General features: G+C 40.5%; 1 protein-coding gene across 1 annotated transcript in view; it reads left to right on the top strand.

The window, feature by feature from the left end:
• Positions 1 to 1,074: 1,074 nt before the first annotated feature.
• LOC309890804 (ubiquitin carboxyl-terminal hydrolase 42-like) overlaps positions 1,075 to 24,765 on the top strand; it is a gene marked incomplete at both ends in the record, with an annotated part of 50,054 nt that continues 26,363 nt past the window's right edge. The window contains 7 exons of the mRNA XM_082785207.1: positions 1,075 to 1,108; positions 18,320 to 18,422; positions 18,627 to 18,694; positions 18,851 to 18,921; positions 20,237 to 20,319; positions 21,238 to 21,349; positions 21,727 to 21,894. Of these exons, the coding sequence (XP_082641333.1) occupies positions 1,075 to 1,108; positions 18,320 to 18,422; positions 18,627 to 18,694; positions 18,851 to 18,921; positions 20,237 to 20,319; positions 21,238 to 21,349; positions 21,727 to 21,894 (639 nt within the window). The remainder of the gene's footprint in view (positions 1,109 to 18,319; positions 18,423 to 18,626; positions 18,695 to 18,850; positions 18,922 to 20,236; positions 20,320 to 21,237; positions 21,350 to 21,726; positions 21,895 to 24,765) is intronic.

The following is a 24,765-nucleotide window of genomic DNA, read 5'->3' as shown; positions in this document are numbered from 1 at the left end:
TCAACTCTTCAGATGCTTATGAATGGCATAGATAACAGAGGGGAGATCGTGGTAATCGGAGCTACCAACAGACTGGATTCTGTAGATCCTCCTTTACAAAGACCAGGACGCTTTGGCAGACACTTCTTCTTCAACTTGCCAAATAAAGAGGTGAGAACTTAAATTCAACGTTAGTGCTACCATGGCAAAGTCCAACTTTATAGGAAAAAAAAATAATTGACAACTTGAACAAAAGAGTGATATGTGGAGACACTGCATTGTTCCATGGAGGGCAAATCTGGTACTGGATATATATGGTCAGGATGATACCACCAAGTAGTTAGTTCTATAATCAAACCTTTCATTCCCAAAGTTGTACCTGTTTGCTTAATTATTTAGTCCACTTTTGTGTTTTCATCATGAAGTTGTGTTTTTGGTCTCAATCCTTCGCTTATGAATGAATAGGGGACGTGTTTGCATTTGATTGTGCCCCTGCTCAGAGGTAGTAGTTTGAGTCATAATTCTTTTCTTCTTTATAGTAATTGTAGCAATTGGAAGCATTGTGCCAGAAGTGCTTTCTGTGAAATTATGGACTGAAAAGCAAATGTGATGAAGTAATGAGACTGTCCCAATGAAAGCTTGCTAAGTTTTAGAGAAGTTTTTTGGACAGCAAAGAAATGTTTCTGGATAAATTTTTCATGGCAGTATTTTCGTCTGGGTCCTTAGGTCTCGTAGTTTGGAAAGTTGTTACTGAAGCTATAAATGCCTTTTCTTTCACTGTAGGTTCCTAGAAAAAGTTCAGTATAACAAATAAGATATATTCAATTTCCTGGTTGAAAATGCAGAGTGTATATTAAATAACTGTAAAATACTTGAAAGTTGAGCAAGTAAGAAAAGCGTATTAATAGATGAGAGGTTTTGAGGGAGGACTGTTTTGTTTTTTGTTGTTTGTTTGTTTGCCTTTTGGTTTGTTTGTTTCTTGTTGGTATTTTTAAGGAAAACTTGGGACAAGCTAAAATGCAATGATTTTGCCTCCAGGCTAGAAAAGAAATTTTCAAGATTCATACTCGTGACTGGACCCCTCAGCCACCGGACATGTTGCTAGATGAACTTGCTGAGAAATGCATTGGTAAGACTGAAACCAAAACGGATTCTTGCTTGTGACCAAGTTGTAAAGAACCTTAGCTTGTACCAGGCAGTACCCATGCTCTTGTGCCTTGCTGCACAAGTAGTCAACGAGGCAGCTGGCACGCCTTCATAGCAATCTGAGTGAGATGCTTTCATCTATTTACTCTTTGTTGTAGTTCCTCTTGTTGTCTGAGAACGTTAAATGGTTCTGGGGCATCTTCCTCAAGAGTATAGTTTTTGATGAGGAGTCTGCTTCAGCTGCATAAGCGCAGGATATCAGGCAGTGAGCAACATGAAACTTCCCTGCAGAGTGGTAGCACTTTGAATTCCCTGTTAAGCTGTTTGGTTTTGGCATTACAAATTCTTTAAATGTTGCATGTTGTAAACCTGGGCCTTGACTGATGTAACGTTTGATTTTTGTTTGTTAGGATACTGTGGTGCAGATATCAAATCTTTATGTACTGAAGCTGCGCTGTGCTCTTTACGCCGATGCTATCCTCAGATTTATGCAAGTAGGGAGAAATTGCAGCTAGATGTTAATTCTATTAAAATAAAAGCAAAGGACTTTTTCATGGCTATGAAGAAGGTTGTTCCAGCTTCAAACCGGATCAAGGCTTCACCCATACAAGCACTATCACCCATTTTCAAGCCACTTTTTCAAAGATCAGTAGAGAATATTTTACAAGTTGTGCAGAAGATCTTCCCGCATGCACAGCTTGCACTAAAGGAGGACCGACAGCAAGGTATAACCACAGCATCCACTTCTTTATAATTCTGCTAAAGCAAAAACTTGTGGTTTGTGCAATCAACTTAAACCTTTCAGACATAATGGTGGTAGAATTTTATTATTTGCATGTGCATGTCTTTTTTTTGGGCAAGTCTGGAATATAACGCATAGGTTTTATTGTGGATTCGAAACTGAAATGCCAAATGGAAGCTCTGAATGACTCAATACACAGTAAAGGACGATGCGTTCTCTACTGAAGCATCCTGCTTCTGAGGGCAGCTAAGATAATTAGCATTTGTAGAGGTTGACTTGAGGTTTGAAGTATAAGGCACCTATTTTTCTTTAAAAAATCAAAACTCAGATCTTTGGAGGGGAAGCATTTCTAGGTCAATGTTTCTAATTCCTTTCTGAAGAATGTCAGGACCAGGATACAAGTATAACTGGTCTAAGCTAAATATTGTTTTAGCTATCATCATTTTTAACCAGTCTCCTAATTTAAATGTTTGTGGATCGTACTATACACGTGAGATCAATTAGCATTGATATTTACTAGATGAATGGAATTCTGTGGCCATCACATCCTTTATCCCCGTGCTTTCATTGTGGGAACCTCCTCCAGAAAGAAATGGTCTTGTTTTTTTTTTGTTTTTTTTTTTTTATCTATTTAGCAACTGCAGAAATTGTTCGTAATCTCCTTTATTCTAAGGGGGAGAAAAAAATCACCAAGAGTAGCATACCTTATACGTACACATCAGTGGGACTTAGTAGAGCTTTGTATGGCCTTGTGCCATCTCCTTAGATCTGTGGTGGGCTGAACTCTAGGAAATAGCTTTCAGTGTGTGCTCTCAAATGAAGAAAGGGTTTTGGCACTGATTTAGAAGCTGTATTAATGGAAGAGAAAGAGACAAAGGCTATTCAGGAAAGTTAACAAACCTCTTTTGCCTTTCAGAGCATTTCAATCCTATTTTACAAGATGATATGTTTGACAGTGATGACGATGCATCCTTGGTTTCTGGAGATGAATTAAAAGATGGAATGCCTAACGGACCAGAGAAAAAATGCCTCTGTTTCAGCAGGTAAAGAAAGATAGATTGTGTTAATCTTGTGATATTTTAGTATGGAAGTCATGCAAGCCCACAGTTGGAAAGTTAGATCATGTTGTCACAGCTGGATCAGTTATTTTTCTCCATTTCTATTGCTGTGCTTTCCAGAAGATTTTCTGTCCTCTAGAGCAAGGCTAAGTCTCTAGCATCTTTGATTTAAGCCAGCAAAGGTACAGCCTGATTGTAGTGGGGAAACAAATGCTCCTCACCAATTTATTTCCTAGTAGTAAAGCAAGATTGCAGGGATATTAATTTGCAGTCTTGGTTTAGTTAAGAATAGGAAACACAAGGGAAGAAGATGAAACAAAGGGAAGAAGGTGAAACAATTGGAATGACTGAATAACTTAACTGGAAATCTTACATGTATTTAATGTAGCGCTGCCATTTGGATTATTTGGGGAGGGAAAAGAAAGTCTATAGGAAAATTACTTGGAACATCTGTGTGTCTATTCAGCACCTCATTTATAAGCTTGTTTTCTTAACTCTTGTTCTAGGAGTGCTTTCTGTGAACCAACATCATGCCAGCCCCGTCTGCTAATAGTAGGAAAAGAAGGGTACGGCCAGGTTTCTTACGTGGCACCCGTGGTGTTGCACGTTTTGGAGAAGTTTCCGGTTCACACCCTGGACCTTTCTGTTCTGCTTACAAACGTTGCATCGCCAGAAGAAATCTGCGGACAGGTACCTTTTTTTCTTTTTCTTCTCATCGGATTCACTGACTGTATGTAAAGGATCAATCGAGTTGCAAATAAGGTGAGCAAAATTAATTGGTAATGGAGGTGGCCTTGTTTTAATGTGCTGGGATGTTTGCTTCTGTCTGAAAATTCCCTTTTCTTTTAGACAGCACCACAAACAATCTGGATGTTGTACATGTCGACATTTTCCATACCCAATTTTACAGTGAGGCTGTTGCTAGCAGCTCAGGAAGCTGGGCGGTGTTGCTAATAAACATCTCTTTGTGGAAAGAAATGCTGCTCATGTCACTGGGATCCAGAAAGTAGTTCTCATTGCCTCCTAAGACTGTGTGCTCCCAGTAGATGGCTCTGTATCAGACTGCATGTCGGCTACTTTTTGTAGGCTTCTTCTAAATTATATTAGTAAGGCAACCAAGGTTTGGGGCTTCTGTTTATTTTGTTTTCGCATGGACATACACAACTTGTGCTGTTGCAGTATGTGCAATAAAAGCATTAACATTCAGAAAACACTTCATTTGCACGGTGATGTGGTTTTAACTAGAAAAAATGAACAGATTTGGTGTTTTTACTTTTAGGCAGGAAATCCATTTTCTTGTTTGGCATCACTACCTTAAAATATTTTTACCTTTAGTGGAAACGTTTGAGAGCCATACAAGTAAGGACAGACATGTTACACGACTGAATACTGATGTGTACCTTAAGCGAGACATTTCCTTTCTTTGTTATGCGATGATTGTGGCTGTGGCCATATAGCTACGGTGTCTAGCCACTGCCTGAATATATCCTTCCCATGTTCTGACTAGAGTTCTCCGAATACTGATAATCTGAAAGGGTGCACAGAGAAATTCCTTATGTGAAAGGATGCTTGCCACTCTGTTCGCGTAGTTTCATTTCATGGGGCAGTCAGATGGCTATGTAGCTATGTATTAACAGGTTCTTGTACGTGTTTTAGTTTTCTTACGCAAGCTTTCCTTTTCACTAGCTGATCCGAAATGCTCAGAAGACAGCACCAAGCACAATTTATGTCCCAGATATCCATTTATGGTGGGACAACGCCGGACCTGCCTTGAAACTTACTTTTCTAACTCTACTACGTAACATTCCAGCATTTTTGCCAGTTTTGCTGCTTGCTCCGTCTGATGTACGTCACTCAGATCTCCCAGAAGAGGTATTTGTCAATACTTTCCTTACTATTTCTTCAGTGTCTTGTAATTTATGAATGCTTTCAGCATCAAAATGCTGTGCTTTCTTAAATGCATGCTGTTATTACTCAGGCACCCTAACAAATCACTTAAAATTTGCTTAGAGAAAAAGAATACTGTGAAAGCATCTGCTTAAGGTTTTCTCTGAGTCAAGCAAGTGACTTTCACCCCCTTCTCACACATGCAAATAATAAATTAATACAATAATTCTGATGGCTACAAAGTGGTTCAGTCAAGAATATGAAGTGCTTGAAATGACAAGAGGATGTTTTTACTGAAGAGATTTCTTCTGACAGTCTGCCATTCCATGCTATGTTGGGTAAACTGCTAATAATGCAATTTAGTAGAGAATTGAAACACTTTGATTAAAAAAAAAAATAAGTAAATCAGTTTCTTTCTTCATATAGGCCAAAGCTTTCCAAGCTGGAAAGCTGAGTTCCAATTTCTGCTAAAGTAACTTTGGAATCGAATTCTAGTTGTATTCCTAAATAAACTGTAGTAAAAGTAGGTGCAGAACTTCATTGACTTCTGAGAGTTTACATTAAGGGAAGGTGCCCAAAACAGGACCACGCTGTTGTCATTCTGATGATTTGGTCTCAGTCACTGGGGGAAGAGAACGGGTCTTACCTAGCCGTGTTTATTATCAACTGCTTTGAAAGTGCTTGAGTTCCCACAGAAGTTTTTGTACAGGCTGTAAATTCCTTCTAAAATAAGTAGTGAAATTCCTCACCTACCTTTTAATACTAGAACTTGAAAATGGAGGAAGACGTAGAGGTACTAGCTACTTCAGACACCTTTTGGTAGAGAAATAAAAACTCAGCAAAAAGCCCTCACTTGTCTGCTGAAGCCTTTCTCTTCCCTCTATAGCCATAAAGGTTCTAAGTAAAGGCTGCAGCAAGGCAAGTAAATACAAAGGAGGCGCTGTTGGATGTGGTGAAAGCCATTACTTTATCAGTGTAGCGTACAATCCCTTCAGCGAGCTTTAATTCTACAGGTGATTCTTAAAGGTGATATTTGAATTTGCCGTGCCAGCCTGTGAAAATGTAGCCTTTTAAGGCCAGGAAGATAACTTTTTTCAGTTTGTGTTCTTCAGGTTATTCTTAATTTGAAAAGGTACTCGTCTTTTTGGAATAGAAGATGAGTTTTTTGTGGCCTTAAATCTGAAATGTCTCTCCTCCTTCTGCTTTAGATCCAAAAATTATTTAATAAGGACTTTGGAGAAGTGTGCAATATTGAGTTGCCTGGTAGGGCAGAGAGAGCATCTTTTTTTGAGGACCTACTTCTAAATGAAGTGGCTAAGCCTCCTGTAAAGAAAAGAGGTGAGGAGGATATGAGAAGTACATCTAAAACTTTCCTATCGAAGTTACTAGCTCTTTGGGCTTTGCTTTGTTGGTCATTTTCTGTCAGTAATTTGTCATATGCTTGTATTTGAGTACTGTAAATTGGCTAATTTTTCCTGATGAATTGAAGTTGATTGGACATTGGAAGTTGTGCCTGTAGCACCACCAGCTGAGCCTCAGAAGCCACAAGAGGAAGAAGTAAAGATCCTGGAGGAGGAAGAGAAGGATACCTTGCGTGACCTTAGAATTTTCTTGAGGGACGTTACTTGCAGACTTGCCACTGACAGACGTTTCAGGGAATTTGCAAAGCCCGTTGACCCACAGAAGGTAAAGTAGTGCTGATCCGTGTGTGTCTGTAACTTCTCAGTGTTCGTATTTCTCAGCGTTTTGGGGAAGGTTCAACTTTGTTTTTAGGGCTGCACTGTAAGGATTTTGCAAGAAGCAGAGGCAGTGCTTTTACTTCTGCTGACTCTCAAATGTCTCTTATGGGATTATTCGCTGAAAGCCCTGGTTTCGTTCTAAAAAGCCAGTCCAAATGCCAACACAGTTTGCTCGTGAAAAGGCTTTGATACGTAGGCGTGTCACAGCACTGAAAAGCACAGAGATCTTTCCTTATAATTACAAACAGTATTTACAGGACTACTTGAGTGAAGTCTGAAGCCCTTTATTGGACTGTCAGTTCCTGTGGGAACAGGAATAGGAGCAGCAGTTTGTAAAAATAAGTTTTGAGATCCTGTTCTCTGTTTCATCTGGAACTCCTCAATAGGAATCAACCATAAGTGCAGTGTGTTTTCGTTTTCCTCCAATTGGCTGCTTAGATGCCTTTTTCTCCTTAATTTATGAGATAAGCCTAAACTAGGGGCGTGTATTTCAAAGACAGATGTAACTTGAATATACCTGGGGATCAGCAAAGTCCTCTTCTTGTGGGCATCCACTGGCTTTTCTTCCCCTTTTCTCCTAGGTTCTTGAGCTGTGAAAAATCTAGACAGATACATATGTCCTCATCTGAACTGGTCATTAGGCTCCTCTTCTGGTCTGAGGGCAGAAATGAGCACCTCAGGGCCCAGTTATCTCATTCTAAAGTAGGTGCCTGCAATAGGTACTTCACAGGTGCAATTCATGCACCTTTTCCTCAATGTCGACAACAAAGAGAATGCCAGATGGCTTGCTCAGCTTTCACTGTTGTGATTTTCTGAAGCAAAGAGAAATGAATCTCCCACCCTCAGTGTTTCTTCTCTACCATGCACGTGCTTCTGACCTCCCTACTTCTTGTTGTCCTCTCCTAGCCGCTCTAATGAAAAATGAAAGAGCCCTTCCATTTTTGAGAAGCAAACTGGTTAATTTCAGCATCTTCTGATGCATCGCAAATGTTCAGAGTTTTTAGGAAGTCGTTTATTTAAAGTTTTCAGAATAATTTTGGTAGACAGTGTGCAAGGTTAAGAAAACCTCTGAATGCTTGTATTTGATCTGCAGGTACCTGACTATGCCACAAGGATTAAAGAGCCGATGGATCTTTCAACAGTTCTGACTCAAATTGACTCGCGCCAGTACCTCGCTGCAGGAGACTAGCTGAAGGACATCGATCTAATCTGTAACAATGCCTTAGAGTACTACCCGGATCAAAGATCTACAGGTGAGGATGTGCTTTTTAGCCCTAGTTGAAAAAATCTGTCAAACATATAGATGGATAAATGCTGTGTGCGGACAATAGACTACGGATGGATTAGATGATTTTGGACATCCACAGAGAACATCTCTTACCACATTGTAAATATTTTATCATTTTGCTACTTGGGCATGGAATTGTGATATAAGTGTTCCCAAGGAACTAGTGCTTTTGTTTTAATTAACTTCGATGTTGTTATGCTGAAAATATTCACTGAGAGAACCTTTCGGAACCAACCTATGAAGAAAGCAATTTTCTTCTGTGATCAAAACAGTTTCATTGGTTGGTAGACAACATTCAGTTAAAGTCTAAAATTTCAGATCGTCACAGCGCATGTGTTTTGCATGACACTGCATATTCAATGGTGAGGAACGAAATGGATACAGAGTTTGTACGACTTTGTGAACAAATTAAAGAATCTTGTGAGAAAAGAGGTACGTGCTTTAACGCTAAGAATTTGAAGACTTGTCTCTGCATTTGTAACTGAAAATGCACGACGAAGATCTTTGGTATCTATTCTTTCTTGCAAGGTCGCACCTCTGCAGCGTGTGCTCCATGCGACAACTCCAAGTCACCACAGCAGAACCCTGCTACTGAAGACGAGAAACCAGATGAAGAGAGTAATGAAAATGAGGAGATGCCAGCGGCACCTGTAGATGCCAGTACACCCATTTCTAATGGCAAGTTGCATTTTATTCCACTGCTCTTGTCGTTCATACCTTCTCTGTTCTTGAGGTGCAACAGGTGTCTCTGATGCCTGGCTCTTTATGGCAGAGGTATTTTGTTTTCAAATTGACTTCCAAATGGGAGAGAGAAATCCAGAGGTCATTCATTCAATATAGTGATGAATTAAAGTTCAAAGAAAGTTGGTTCATTTGATGTACTCTTACTGGAACTTCATTTTTTAAACTGAACGACCCCCCACTCAAGGATATCATAGCTTCCCTCCCATACTAAAAATGATAGTACTCACCCTTGTAGGAGCAGCAATGTGAAGAAGGTCAAGGGCAGTAAGAAGGGTTCGAAGCTTTGATATAACAAGCCTTTCACTTTTTTTGACAGAGCTCCTAATAAGCATCTTTAGCAAGGTCTGGAGATGGGAGAAAAACTCAAACTAGATTTTAATTCTAGGATATATAATGTCAAGCTTGACTGTTCCTCTGAACAGTCAATTGAATTTAATTTTTTTAATTTAAATTAATTAGTTTATTTTTTTAATTTAAATTCAACTGAATTTAAAGTTTTGAATTTAAATTCCAATTGAATTTATTGAAAAAAATTCCAAATGAATTTATAGTTTTGTTGTTGTTGTTGTTTGTTTTCACGAAACACTAAGTTTATGTGAAAGGTTTTGCTGCAATATCTTTTTGCCAAGGATATTAAGCTTAAGTTATCCACAAGAAAACGGTGGGGAGAGGGAAGCTTTAGTTTTGAAAGCTTTTTTTTTTTTTTTTTTTTTTTTCTCTCCAGGTTTCTCTTGAGCACAGCAGTGTTTCAGTGTCTGCCTGCCATTAGTTGCCCCACTACCAAGTCAGGAGGGTCAATTAAACTTGCGTGAGGCAGAATTTCTTTATCTGAATCTACGTGGTTCACATAAATATATTCTTGCTTCCTTCTTTCCCTAGGATTATTCTTCTCCCAGTATTGAATGTTTCAACGGACACCGTTTAAGAACAATGAGCAAAAGCATCCTGCGGTGTTCAGTCTCCAGCTTTGAAGAAAGTATGGCGATACTGAGGGGAAATGTCAAGAGAAGACGCTTTTCAAGGTACTGTATTTCTATATGTTCAATCTCTGTTCGATTTGTAGATTGAAAAGCAAGAGAGAAAGCATGTGCAGTGAGTTGTGGCCTGATAAACCTCCGGCTAAAATCAGCAGAGGCCTATGAGCATGCTGATGGCGTACCAGTACCTTAAAACTAGCATCCCTCTTCTCAGTGAAAGTCTTCTGCTTTTCTAAAAAAATGTGTTTTTTTCCCCAACCCCTTTGAGGTGGTGTTGTGGTTTAACCCGGCCAGCAGCTAAACACCACACAGCCCTTCTGCAACCCTCCACCTCCTTCTCTGGGATGGGGGAGAGAAATGGGAAAGTGAAGCCCGCGAGTTGAGATAAAGGCAGTTTATTAAGACAGGAAAATAATAATGATGATGATGATGATGATGATAGTACTGCTACTAGTAATGTGTACAAAACAAGTGATGTACAATGCAGTTGCTCACTACCCGCTGACCAATGCCCAGCATAACCCCTAGCAGCCTGGCTGCCCCGCCCTATCCATGGTGCAGCGTGTTGCCATAAGGCATAGAATTCTTTGGCCAGTTGGGGTCGGCCATCCTGAGTCTGTCCCCTCGCAGCTGTTGCTGTGCGCCGATTCTGATCGCCAGTAGGACAGTGAGACACCGAAAGGTCCTTGGCTTGTTGTAAGTACTGCTCTGCAGCAATTGAAACATCGGGGTGGTATCAGCACTCTTCTAAACATCCTTTCACACATTCTAAGCCAAAACATAGCAATCTACCCGCTACTAGGAGGAGAACTAACTCTGTCCTAACTGAGGATACATGTCCTAACCAGTACATGTATCTTTTCCACTTGGGTGCTATTGCTCATAATTTTGAGAATTCAACATGAGCAAGCTAGGAAATGTGGGTACATACAGAACCGCGTGTATATGGCACGCAACAGACTTGGGATGTGGATCCTGCGTGAGGCCTACAGGCTTCTCTTTGTATACCATGGAGCACTGGCTTGTAAACACGGTGAAATTTCCCATCCTTGATGGGTCTAATACAACAAGTCTTTTCTCCCTTCTCTGCCCTGTCCTCTTTCTTAATGTAGGCAGTTGAGAAAGCCAAAATTGGAACGAAAAAAAGAATATAACACAGGTAAGTGGCTGTAAGTCCGCGGGATACCTATTTACGCTGGTTACTGAAGAGGATGGCACTTGGTCACTCCATGGCTTTCATTTGGCCCCAAAGCCTTCTGTAGTCAGCTGAATTCACTCCTCAGTGACTTTTCTGTGAAGAGAGGTAGGTGCAAATAGGAGATTTTATGAATTCCTTGGGGAGGGAGCAGCGTGAATTGCAGCTTGGTAGGCACAAAGCAAACTGTTCTAATTGTGCAAAGTAAATCGATACTTGATAAGTTCAAACTTAGTTTTATAGCTGGCAAGCACAAAAGTAAACCTTAGCTGTGATCCTAGCAGCACAGTGGTGTAGCTCTTCCCTTCCCCTTGTCCTCTTGGCTCTTTTAATGACAGTGCAAGCAACCAACCTGTGCCAAAGGGTGCTGTATGGCAAACAATGGGCAGGCTTTTTTCTAAAAAGCACGAGTTTGAGTTATGTGGTGTTTGGGTGTTTCTCTTGAAACGATTCTTCCCTCCTTGAGCTGTTAGATCCTAATGCAGGAAATGGAAGTGCTGCATGCATAAACAGAGTAATCAAACATACACCTCTTAGGAAGAGGCTTGCAATGTCCTAGTGTTTGTTTTGAGCACTGTTAGATACAGTTTGACATGAATGGAGTGAAAACACCTTAGAGAAAGGTGTTGATTGTTCTCACTTTTCCAAGACAGAAATAACTGGAGTAGATTTCCCTCCTGCATGGAACAAAAGTTGCACGTTTGTTTTTGTCTGGCTAGCTTTCAGCCTCTTTAAAAATTTCCCTACAGGTCCCAGTTTTAAGTAGACAGTTTAAACGTGCAGAGCGATAAAGAAGTGGAATGCAGTGGTTGTGACACCAACTTCTGATCTGAAATGTAAAGAAAACTCAATCCACTTCAGGGTGCCTTTTTTGTTTGTCTGTTTCCATTTTACAAGAGCAACGGTGAAATAAGGAGAATCCCATCTTCACTGTTTCAAAATCCTTTGTTTCTGCGTTTCAGTCACCAGAACATTGAGGAGTAGAGGTGGTGCAAAAACTGTGAGACGAGTCCACGGAGAAAACAGGGACTTGGAGCTGCGCCGCAGCTGTAGAGTCGGACACAGTCGGTACTCGACTACTAACTCGTCCATTCTATTTGACAAACTTATGACAAAGTAAGTCATCTTTTCTTGCAGACCTCTTAGAATGATCTTTCTTAGCAAGCCTTTGCACTATGGCATGATGTTGGCCTCGACTTGCTCTTTATTTTGACAGCAAAGAGGTATGGCTGCTCCTGGCATTTCCTTCCTGTTTACAGGGAGACACCGTTACCTGGCTAGATAAACAGATTTTCTTGAAGGTGCTATTTCAGCATATAAGAATTGATTTAAAAAACAACCAACAACAGCAACAACAACAAAAGTGCTTCATGGCTTGCTAGTTTTGTAATCTCACATTTCTCCAGGAATACTTGATTTGCTGCATTTCACCATTACACTCGTCAGCGCCGCTGATTCTGGTTTATCACTATTTGCATTGCAAATCTCCTTGTCCAAAGCTTAAACTGATGTATGCACTTCTTGAAAACAAAACCTGAAGTTGCAGAGCAGTAGACTCAAGTCATTATGTTAGCAGCTGTGTAACCGTACTGCTTTCCAAACATAAGATGTCCAGCTTATTTTGTTTCTATGAAGAGTTTAAACGGCTCCCGGTAAGCAAAGATGTCCCCACACTGCTACTTACTATTAAGCAAGGATTCCACCTCCTTTGGCTGAGGTCTGCTCCCTTACTCATATTCGAACATTCATCCAAGTAGCCTGCAATTCCACACTCTCGGGGGAAAGTCCATAGAATAGAAAAGGTTCCTCCAGTCTCTTCCTCAGCCTTTTTTTTTGAAGCATGCAATAAAGCAAAACATTCACAGGCTGCCCTTCCATGCAAAACAAGGCAAATTAGTAAGACAGGAGCCACAAAACTGATCGTCCTTTAAAGTTAAAATGAGATTTGAAATAGATCGAGTTAGCAAGTGTTGTAAGTCTGTAGCTAAGTCTGGTTTTGCCAATGCAGCACAATTCCCTATCACGTAGCCAGAGGTGCTTCTGTAGCTCCAAGAAGCAAAACTGCTTTGACAAAATACTGTGTCATCAAAGCATTCGTTGGCTCGGTAGGCACGGCTCAGGTTCAACAAGTTTGTGAAAAAATGAGTACTAACAGAAGCAGCAGGGTCCAAAGAAACACTTCATGTCCCCACTGCGAAATGAGGGGCTTTACCTTGAGTGTTATGCACACTGTCAATAGAAAAGCACTGTAACAGAATCTGCCACGGCAGTTTGCATGTTACTGAAAGACCATCAGAGTGGGACTGCAGCAAGATCATTGCGAAGTTACAAAAAAAACATGTGGGGGTGGGAGTTTAGTTGCGTTAGATAACACAATCTTAGATAAAGATTTTGGTCTTAACGTAAAAGTAAGGATGTCTACTGATCTCTTCAACTCCAACAACTGAAGCCCAAGTCTGAAAAATCGCCTTTAAGAATGCAAAGAAAATATTTAACTCTTCTGTATGTTCATACTTTGCTATCAAGCAAAGGAATGAATGCTGATGCCTTAACTATGTAGGGCTGTAGCTTACAGAGAGACTACACCTTCCTGTTTATTTCCCTTTAAAAACGTTAAATGCATGTGAAATTATTTGGGGGTGTTTTCACATGCAAAGCCTAATGCAGTGCATGCAAGCCCTGTCATCTTCTTCCTCTAGTAGTGTCGCGTTAAGGGGTGTAGCCGATTGACCGTCATGGGTCCCGTCGGATTCAGGGTGCTGAACTATCACGGTCACGGATTCACCAGCAACGCAGTACGGCCTCGCTCTAGTCGCATTCAAGGAGAACTCTCACAGCTAGGAAGAATGCAATTAAGTGCAATTTCTTACGGCGACAGGTACACAGGTTCTTTGGATTGTCAGTGATAAATTCACTGTCTGCAAAAGCAAGCTAGCATGCATGAAATGCACAGGTACACAGCCTAGGTATTAAGACATGAAAAAGCATCAAAACTCTAGAGATTTCTAAGATTCCACAGAGACGCCTGGTATAAGCAAGCGTTCAGATCTTACCCCACGGCGTCCCAATGGAGTGGGGGTGGGGGAGTGAGAGGCTCAGCCTGTCGAGTGATGTCAGAAGGAATCCTTCCTGATAGTATCTTCCCTAACATCCCCTTTCTCTTAAAGCAATTGATATTATTTTCTATCTTTAAGGTGGAGCTTGAGTGACTTTAGTCATGCATATCTTGGTTGTGCTTGGTAGAAATGATCTCACTTGCGTTTAAAGGTACAGGCTCTGAGAAATTCCGAGGGCGTGCTCAGTGAGGGGTGGTTGCACCTTGGAGGCGGGTAGCTTTTGGGATGGAGGTGTGCTTATGATGCCTAGTCGCTTAAGGCGATTAGATCAAGGTCTTCCCTTCCCTTCCCTTCCCTTCCCTTCCCTTCCCTTCCCTTCCCTTCCCTTCCCTTCCCTTCCCTTCCCTTCCCTTCCCTTCCCTTCCCTTCCCTTCCCTTCCCTTCCCTTCCCTTCCCTTCCCTTCCCTTCCCTTCCTTTCCCTTCCCTTCCCTTCCCTTCCCTTCCCTTCCCTTCCCTTTTTTTCTTTTTTTCTTCTTTCCTTTCCTTTCCTTTCCTTTCCTTTCCTTTCCTTTCCTTTCCTTTCCTTTCCTTTCCTTTCCTTTCCTTTCCTTTCCTTTCCTTTCCTTTCCTTTCCTTTCCTTTCCTTTCCTTTCCTTTCCTTTCCTTTCCCCCCAGTATTGTTTTTCTGTTCTCCTTCTCACTGCAGTCTTGATTTTGTTTCTTGTCCCTTAAGTATGTTTCCAATGTGTTGCTGAAACATTTTCCCTTTCAATCCTAAAAAAGGAGCTGTCACTGGTGAAGATCGGTTGCTTATCCCTGAGCCCAGGAGCTGTCACCTTAGTCTTCCAATCGGACAAGGACGACTTCATTTCTCATGTAAATGCATTTGTCAGGTTTGCGTATTGTTTTTTCAGGAATGGAAAGTGTGTATAGAATGGATTTAAAATCAATTTTAAATGTAAAACGTCAAGGCAAAAAAGTTCTAATTACAACCTCTGCACACAATTTGCCAGCTGTGGGACTAGGAGTTTTCTTATTTACTGTGTTTTGTTTAACGTGTCTGAAGTTTAATGGACAGCAATCAAGGCGTGCTAGAAATCTGAAAGCACTTTATGCTTTGTTCTCTCCGTCATTTTGGTATAACAAACTAGCTTATGTTTTAAACCCTCCATGAGGTTAGTGGTTTCCCTAAAGGTAACAAGTCCCTGTGTGCTACAGTAAGACAGTAACAAAACATGAAGTATAGAAGTTCATCCTGTCATTATTCAGCTTCTGCCTATGGACACACAACTACGCTTATTTAAAGCGGTATCACCTTGAAACCTAATCAGCATTTTAAAAAGGACTTTGTAGCAGTTATTGGCTTTTGTCCTGGAGGGCTGAGGTTTGTTTTGTTTTGTTTTACATTCAGCATTTCCATTTCTAGCTTACATTCCCCTGTTGTTTTGCATGAGGAAAGCGTGCAACTTTAGAAAGGAGAACGGAAAGAGCTGCTTTTTAGTCTAACTTTTCAGTTTGTCGTAGGAGTTTTAAATGTGGTAGGAGTAAAACACCAGAAGTACTGCTGCCAAAGTTATATTCAAACTCGTCTTTCTTGGAGAAGCAGAAGAAGCCCAGGGAGAAATGAATTTGCAAACATGCTCTTCATGCTCTCCTTTCCCAAGATTTCTCTGAGATATAGCCCATCCTCTGTGGGTTTTGAGGTATATGGTTCCCAGGAGTGAAAAGGAGGGCCAAACATCTCTCCTCTTGGATCTCAGCATGCCAGGGCTTTGGTGTACTGCCACTTACGGCTCCGCTTTTTCACCTGGAAAAAGCGACCGCATGATGTAGACTGAGGAGCCCTCACAGATTAACTTGCTATCACCAAGTGACGCCCATGAAAGGTGTATTTAAAAGCTAGGCTCATTATAGAATCACAACAAACCCCTCATGACTGGTGCAGTAGACAGTGAGGTAGAGGGCGAGCCCTGGAAAGACAGAAGAAAAGTAGCAGTGAGTTCTGGGTACCTTTGTGCAGACGAAACAGAAAAAGGCAGGCAGTGAAGTAATAGTGTTCCGTTACTAATGCCAGCAATAGATAATTGCAACAATTATCTATTAGATCATAGGTACTAATTAACAGATAATTGCGCAACTCCTGAAATCAATAAATAACTGATTCCCCTCAGAGAATGTCTTCTACATTTTTATATTAAAAAGACTCCAGAGTTGTAATGGATTAAAATCCTACGGAAGGGAAAGAAATGGCATCAGCCACTAGTTCTGCAGAAGCGAAAAGTAATACTGATAGAGTTTAGATGGAAATTTTCACTTTGTGTGTTTAGTTTGGGGATTCTTTTTAAATCATTCATACCAGCGATTTAGTTCTTAAGGCTGTTTCTTTGAGATTAAGTGACAGGACTTCCGTTACTCTTTTCTTCTTGGAATGCTTCTTGATAGTCTTACGTCAACCAGAACTTCTGTCTCTGTTGCAGATGTGAACAATGACCGTAGCTAAGAAGCCCAAATCTTCAAAGCCTAAAAAGCCCTCTTCAAGGCGGTCTGTCAAATCCAAGAAACCAAGTCCTAAAATACTGATGTCACGCACCGCCAACTGGGGCCGGATAGTGCCTGCAGAAGATTCAAGCCAAGTCTCTGTGGCCCAAGGACGTGGAGGTGCTATTTACTGTAGATCATCTGAAAAATCTAAGGCTTTTGCCCCAAGAGATCTAAGTAAGTGTGCGTTTTATCCTGTCTCCATTTTCTTCAAAGCAAAAGTAGAAAATGCAGTTCTTACTTGTTGCACTGATAGAGAAGGGGACTACTGTGAACAAAGACTTCAAAAACGAATCCCCTAAGGCAACTGAAGTGACTGATGTTACAGAAATTAATTTTGATATATTTACAGTCAACAGAGAAATATGGGGAGCTTTTTGTAATGCACAGATTCCTCCATGTCTTTTCTGTTTTGCAAAGAAAAGTGTTTGATTGTTGCTATTCACAGCTTCCATTTTTCACAGGTTTTTTGAAGGATAACATTGCTCAGGAAAAAATCTGGTATCTGTAGGGGTACCGTCATTCCTAGTTCCTAGTTTTTACGTTTTTACCGTATAATTTCAAGTCTAAGTTTGTGGTTTAAGTTATAATAAGGAAAAAAACAGTAGTTGAGTTAATCAGGTTAAAGATTATAGATGGAGAGGAACTTGGCATTAGGTGCTACAAACAGAATGGCAGTTAGCCTTGCCTTAGAAAAATTAAAATGGTTGACTAAAGTTGTTTTTTTTTTTTTTTTCCCCAAAACATTGTGTTGACCAGCCAATTTGAATTTGGTGGTATTAAAGCTGTCTGCAATAGGTTTTTTTGGTTTGGATTGTAGCTAGCTCCTGCAGAATAGTATTTTTTTAAATACCTTTCTTCGAAACAAACAAACAAAATCTCTTTTTAAATTTAACTTTCTTGCAGTCGTTAATGATGGAATTGCTCCGCCACAGAGCATTCTTTTTCCACCTGAGAAGATTTGTACGGATTGGCGAGAAACACAAAGTGTTGGAGTTGGCCTGTACAATCTTGGCAACACATGTTTTCTTAATGCTACTCTGCAGTGTTTGACCTACACACCCCCACTTGCCAATTACATGCTTTCTCTTGAGCACAGCCAGTCATGTGAGTACTTCCTAACAGTATTTTGAACCTGTTGGATAGCTCTGAAGGTGAAAGAACAGCAGTGATTCTGTGAGATAAGCTTATTTGCCTGATTTTACCTGTAGCAGCTGGCTTTGAGCACTGTATTAGCAGTGGGCTCCGAATAGCATATGGAGTGCAATTAATGCACCATGGTTTATTTAGTTAGTTATTTGTTTGTTTGTTTGTTTGTTTGTTTATTAAAGGATCATTTATTGCTTCATGGGAATAATGAAGTGCATTGGACAGTAATGCATTTAGTAGTAATTTTAGAGAGTAATACATTTTGCAGCCTGTGGAGTTCACATTCCTGTCAGCCTTTACAACTGCGACTTTGCAGTAGTCTTTTAGATTTCTCTTCACAAAATGCATTTGAATACAGGCTTAGTGGATATTTTTCTTCTGTAAAGTTGTGTGAAATGAAGTGTTACAAGACTGTTGGGACATTGGCATCTTGGGAGAATAGAATGTAGCAAGGAGTGTGGATATTGTATCTATAGTTTAAATTGTACTTAGATGTTTGTAGTTCTGGATATTTCGCTGGACTGGGATGCTTTGTTCTTTCACTCTTCAGGTCGTGAACAAGATTTTTGCATGATGTGCACGATGGAGACTCACATTAACCAGGCCCTGCATTGCACTGTTGATGCCATCGAGCCCACGCATGTTATCAGTAATCTCAGTCGTAAGTGGCTTCAGATGTGTTTCTTTTCGATAGCTTGTAATCTTCAAATAATTATTTGATGTGTCTAAGTGGTTTTAACACTCCAATGAAGAGAGATTTTAGAAATACAAGAATGATTTCATTTTTAAATGAGGTCAATACTATCATCTTCTTATTTAGGAATAGGACAACATTTCCGTTTTGGCAGTCAAGAAGACGCACACGAGTTCTTGCGCTATACTGTTGATGCTATGCAGGAAGCGTGCTTGAACGGAAGCACCGAGTAAGCATAAACAAGTTCACTTTCATACATTCTCTAGCACCTTCTAGTCCTTTATTTACTCTCAGAAATGATCTCTAGCACCTTTTAGTGCCTTATTTACTATCAGCAACGCAAGTCTACATCATCCTTGGTTTTCATCAAACTCTTTGAAGAGTTAACTCTGTGCCTTAAATCTTCTGAGGTCTGATTATAATTTATTTCCAGATTGGACAGATCTTCTCAAGCTACCACCATCATTCATCAAATATTTGGAGGATTTCTAAGATCGAGAGGTACTTGAAAAAATATTCCTGTCCTTAGAACTGATCTGTGTCTTTTGTCGGTAGTAAAGCAGTCTGTAGTTTGTCTAAAGTAGTATCTGTCAACAACTTGAATTTGGACAGTTAGTCTCCTTCACATAATGTTAAGCATTTATATTTTGCTTCCAGTGAAGTGCTTGAATTGCAAAGCAGTTTCGGATACGTATGAGGCATTTCTTGATATCACTTTGGATATAAAGGTAAGATGAAGTTCAACAAGGCCAAGTGCCGGGTCCTGCACCTGGGGCGCAATAACCCCAAGCAGAGCTACAGACTGGGAGAGGAATGGTTGGAAAGCTGCCAGGCAGAGAAGGACCTGGGAGTGATGGTGGACAGTCGGCTGAATATGAGCCAGCAGTGTGCTCAGGTGGCCAAGAAAGCCAACGGCATCCTGGCTTGTATCAGGAACAGCGTGACCAGCAGGGCTAGGGAGGTGATCGTCCCCCTGTACTCAGCTCTGGTGAGGCCGCACCTCGAGTACTGTGTTCAGTTTTGGGCCCCTCGCTACAAGAAGGACATCGAGGTGCTTGAGCGGGTCCAGAGAAGGGCGACGAAGCTGGTGAGGGGCCTGGAGAACAAGTCCTACGAGGAGCGGCTGAGGGAGCTGGGCTTGTTCAGCCTGGAGAAGAGGAGGCTCAGGGGCGACCTTATCGCTCTTTTTAGGTACCTCAAGGGAGGCTGTAGCGAGGTGGGGGTTGGCCTGTTCTCCCACGTGCCTGGTGACAGGACGAGGGGGAATGGTTTTAAGATGAGCCAGGGGAGTTTTAGGCTAGATGTTAGGAAGAACTTCTTCACTGAAAGGGTTGTGAGGCACTGGAACAGGCTGCCCAGGGAAGTGGTGGAGTCACCATCCCTGGAAGTCTTCAAAAGACGTTTAGATGTAGAGCTTAGGGATATGGTTTAGTGGAGGGCTGTTAGTGTTAGGTTGGAGGTTGGACTCGATGACCTTGAGGTCTCTTCCAACCTAGAAAATTCTGTGATTCTGTGATATGTTTTCTAAATATAATTCATGATGTTTAAGTACATGCATAACTTTCTAAATTAAACTTGTTTAACTTAAAAAACCAAACCACATATAATGTTAAAACATAAGAGCTTGGTGATGCTAAGGAAGTGGATTGGACTTTGTCCTTCCGTGGAACCCATGTAAATAGTCTCCACATTTGCATTGGGTTTAAGGGGAAAGAATTCTCTTTCTGCAAAAATTATAATGCTGTCATACTTCTTTGTTGTTCTACCTCAATGTACATCTAATTGTTAGACTGATGAATTTGTCCCCAGTATTGATGACAAAGCACACTGTAGATGCTGTCTAGGCTACTGGAAAAGTATTTGTTCCAAAGTCAAATGCCTTCCAGGTGAGGTCAATGCTGAGCATGCTCTTTCTGCCTCCTTCTTCACAGTGCTCCTAGTAGATCGCTTGAGTATGTTAGTAAGATTCTCTTATAAACTACTAGTATGTCTGTGGAATTCTGAATTACGGTGACTTTACGCTCTTCTTTCTCGCTGCTCTAGGCGGTTTCGTCTGTTAGCAGAGCTCTGGAACTCTTTGTGAAACCTGAAGAGCTGGATGGAGAGAATTGCTATAAATGTAGCGAGTAAGATTTTGACGAATTAGGTCTTAATCCTAGATGTCAGTTTTCTATGTTGCATGACTCTGTTGGACTACCTCTAAACTTTGGATCTACTTACAAGTTTTGTGGAAGTTTATAAAAGACTTGGATTTTTGTTTCTTTGGAGGGGGGAAGTCTTGTTCATAGGCATTCCCTATGGGTTTGCAATTCTCTGGCTTGTATTTTGCCATCAGAATTCAAAAAGAGCTACTTTTGTTCTTTCTATTTATTAGCTCTCGACAGTACTTTTCTTGATGTAAACTGCCCAGTTTCCATTGTTCTCTGGGCTAGTGGCTAATTTTCACTGCTTACACCGTAGGTCCTACCTTGGAGCGGGCAATGTGTCAAACTGAACTATTTTGTTTCAAAGGATGGCAGATGGGTTCAGTGTCTTTCCAGACAAGCTCAGTACATGAAGACTTCCTACTGTTAAATGTCTCCCTCCTGTAGAATGACCATGTGCTTCTGTTGTATTTTTGATGTTGATAGTCGACCTATGTTGGAGATTATTTGCAATTTCTAGTCCTGGGGACCAAGGCTTTCTCGTTCCACTTTCAGTATTTGTATTTCCCTTGAAAGCTGAAAGAATGTTTCCAGGATTGGAGTTCAAATAGCCACTTTTGTAGACCAAGAAATGGTACCTTGCCATCCAACCTGGTCATACCCTTTTGTGAGAGATTCCTGTTCCCGCTGTGCTCTGAGTTGTTGGGAAAATTTACCTTCTTCTGTGTATTAACAAACCTGACATGCAGTGCATGGGTTTATGAAAAGAAAAAAGACCAACCTATTATGCAAGTAAATATCATTCAAATAGCATAGGCATGCGTGAGACATTAAAAGGAGTTTGTTTTGGGGGCGAAAAAAGAAGATGCCTTCAAACACTTATCTCTGCTTGTTTTTAAGGTGTAAAAAGATGGTTCCTGCGTCCAAGAGATTTACCATACACCGTTCTTCCAAGGTTCTCACAATATCACTGAAAAGATTTGCAGATTTCACAGGTGGAAAGATCAACAAGGTATATTTACCACTGTAATGCAACTATATCATTGCGTAATGGGACATCCCCCAAAGCTGAAAGTTGTTAATATTTTCAGACAATAATTGTAGACTAACGACTATGGCTTATTCTTTCTCTTAATATCAATAAAGTTCCCGCTTGACAAGAAGCATATGCTTTCCTCTGAGAAGGCTGATTCGTCAGGAAACAGTTCTCTGCAACTTCTAGTCTTAACCGTTGTTTATGGGAAGACTTATTTGTAGTGAATCAAGAAATATATTCTAGAAATATATTCTAGAAATAAATTCTAGTCTGTGTTTTTTGGAAGTGTTTTTCTCCGGCTAGTGCACGAAGTACTCTGGGATAATTTTTCTATCTTCTTGATGTCTCTTTAGGAGGTGAAATATCCGGAGTATTTGGACCTGAGATCCTACATGTCGCAGTCAATGGGAGAACCACTGCTCTATGCCTTATACGCGGTGCTGGTACATCACGGTGTCAGCTGTCACTCAGGACACTATATATGCTATGTAAAGGTAGAAGTCAACAGCATTTCTAACAGGGTAAAGGTTGTGCTGGCAAACCAATTAAAGCATGACTAGCTGCTACTGTTTCTAGGGAAAAAGATTTCATTATATTTTTATTTGACATGTGTGTATTTTGTTCCTATCCATGATTTCATTTGGAAAACGTGCAATTCACCTAAAGAAATCGTTGTCTTTATTTGCAGGCTGGTAATGGACTTTGGTATCAGATGAATGATGCTAAAGTAGTGCGTACTGACATTAAAAGAGTTCTTGGTCAGCAAGCTTACATACTTTTTTATATCAGGTAATAACAAATCTTAAAATGTGTTCAGAAGAGATTTACTTTCCTGTTATTGATATTTTTCTGTTTTGCAAGTGTTTTTCTTGCTATCCCGGGAGAAGATTATTATTTGTCTAATTCAGTTCTGTCTAACCTGAAATTCTCTGTGTCGTTTATTATCTTTTGTTGCTTGGCCTTAAACTGCAGCACTTGTGTAAATTGCTATCTATGTGTTATCTGTAGCTGGCTAATTTAGAGAAGGAGAGAAATGAAGGTCATCTGTGGTGTAAGAATGAATTATTGCTCTGCAAGTGGTAGTCTTAGTAGGAAGACTGTTCTCTACTTTTCAGTTTGTAGTCTTGGCGAAGCCTTCTGTAGAGAAGGCTTCCATATCGTATGAGCTGTTCCTCTAAAATGATAGGATGGGATTTAATCCAAGAGTAGGCTGAAAGAAAAACTAAACTACGATCACTGCTCTTTTCTGAAGGCGCTATGATTTGACACTTGGAGAACGTGCGTTTTACTTGCCAGCACCATCTTATCCCTGTTCATTCCCTCCTGGTCAGCAGGGGGCTAATAGTAAGCAGGCTGGATTTATGGGACCACGACTTCTTCCTCATATGATTAAGGTAATTCAGGGAAGCGGGAGGGCAGATAACGGCACCAAACTGCTAGTGGGTTTGGGGTTTGGTGTGGGGTTTTTTGTTTGGTTTTCGGCATCTTAGTTTTGTTTTCCTTCCCACGCTGCAGCTTTCTTCACAGCCCTCATGCTACAGCCAGAGTCATTCAAACAGTGGTTACTGCTAAATTGTGCAGCCATGCGACTCCATTACTTTATACCTCCAAGACAGCTTTCTAAAGCACAGAGAGCTACGCTCTTTGACTATTTAAGCAGAGTGCACTAATCCTCAAATCATTTAAAAGAGGACTTGTTTTTCCTATCCTCGTCACTTTAGCTAAGACAGGGAAAACTAAATGTCTTATTCCTGAGCACCAGAACAATTACTTCAGGCTTTTCAGGGTATGTTTAAAGGGGAAAATAAATATATTTGGGAACAGCAGCAGGTAATGTTAAGTTGCTTGGCTGGTTTTCAAAGATGATGTTAATTTGATACCAATCTGCAGTAAACCAAAAGCAGGAATTGAATACGCTTATTGGACTTGCATTTATCCTTAAAGGGCAGTGTGTTTTTCTTTTTAGGTGTTAAGACCATTTGTAGAAACACTCAGTAGGAGAGTTTTGTGTTTCAAAATGTTACATGCAGTGTTTGCGTTAATCCATCTTGCAATTTCTTCTTTTTAAATACAGAATTCAAGCCGTTTAAATGGAAATGGATCCATAAAAGAGGACGCAAAGACCACTGGTGTCACCCTAAAAAGGCCATCTTCAGCACCACCAATGGCCTGTGTTCAAAACCAGGCAATTACCAGGCCTTCAATGACTGATACGTCAAGAAAACAGAAGATCACCATCAGTATTCACAATAAATTGCCTGCTCGTCAGACTGTGTCACAGCCTGACTGTCTTAGCAGTGCTGTGGAGGATGAAGATCTCTACCAGGCTGTTCCTTCATCCACAATTACAAATTCGGTAATGCAAATGAAGCAAATGCAAACAAACAAAAAAGTTTCTGATGAAATTTTTGTGGAGCCAACAGTGAATGAAAATCCTAAACTCAGCTCTGATAACACAGTCCCTTATGGTGCAGAATCTTCAGGAAAATCTGAGGAGGAGTCAAAGGGCTTATTTCAAAGGAATTGCAATGCAATGTCCTCTAATGGAATTTTGGTTGGAAAGGTAGTCCGTACATTGCAGCATTCCAATTCTTCCTGTCAGAATGCTGACAAAGGAAGATCCCAGCATGAGCTGCCAAAAACAGATTCACTAAATGGTGCTATTAGGTTAGTTAATGAATCTAAAGAAAACGGACTGAAACTTGATGATTCCACTTGCCGAGTTGAACCTGTTAAACCTTCTGAGATGTTCTTTTCTAAAACAAATGGGTCGCTTGAAACATAGATTTGCTCCATCGAGAGTTTCTCACCTACGATGTATTCGGGAGTGTTTATTGTGTTCCTAATTCAGGTGAAATACTGAGAAAACACAGCACACATGTGATCGTAAGACTTTGTGGTATTATCCCCTTAGAATTTGCAGACCTGAGCTTACATTAGAACTTGTCAACTTAAGCTCAGCTGAGATAAAAATTCCTAAGTTTCATAAAGTAGATTTTGGGGGGTGAGTTGGGGTTATCTTTGAAGTGTAGATAATGCATACAACTCACAGCGGTCTTGCTTACCATTTAATGGAGACATTCTGACAAGACTAGTCCTCAGTACTACTACAAATAGTATTTTTTTGTCTGCTGACTTGTGCGTTTTAATTGCAGATGCCTGGAGCTATGCCTTCAGTCAATCGAGAAGTCATCACGGAGTCCTTCACAGCCAGCCAGCTGAACAGCTTGTCAGAGGAAATGAGGTAAAATGAGCACAGTCTGATTAAGACAAGACTTTATGGAAGTTCGTTACAGTTTTATCTGTCTACTAATAGTATTTAATGGAAGGATTTAAATTAGTACAATTCCATACTGTGTGTCCAGTGTCACGAACAGAACTAATGATCAGCA

This window comes from Aythya marila (assembly GCF_965140915.1).
Source record: "Aythya marila genome assembly, contig: HAP1_HAP1_SCAFFOLD_262, whole genome shotgun sequence".
NCBI lineage: Eukaryota > Metazoa > Chordata > Aves > Anseriformes > Anatidae > Aythya > Aythya marila.
This window is presented reverse-complemented; position numbering and strand designations above follow the sequence as displayed.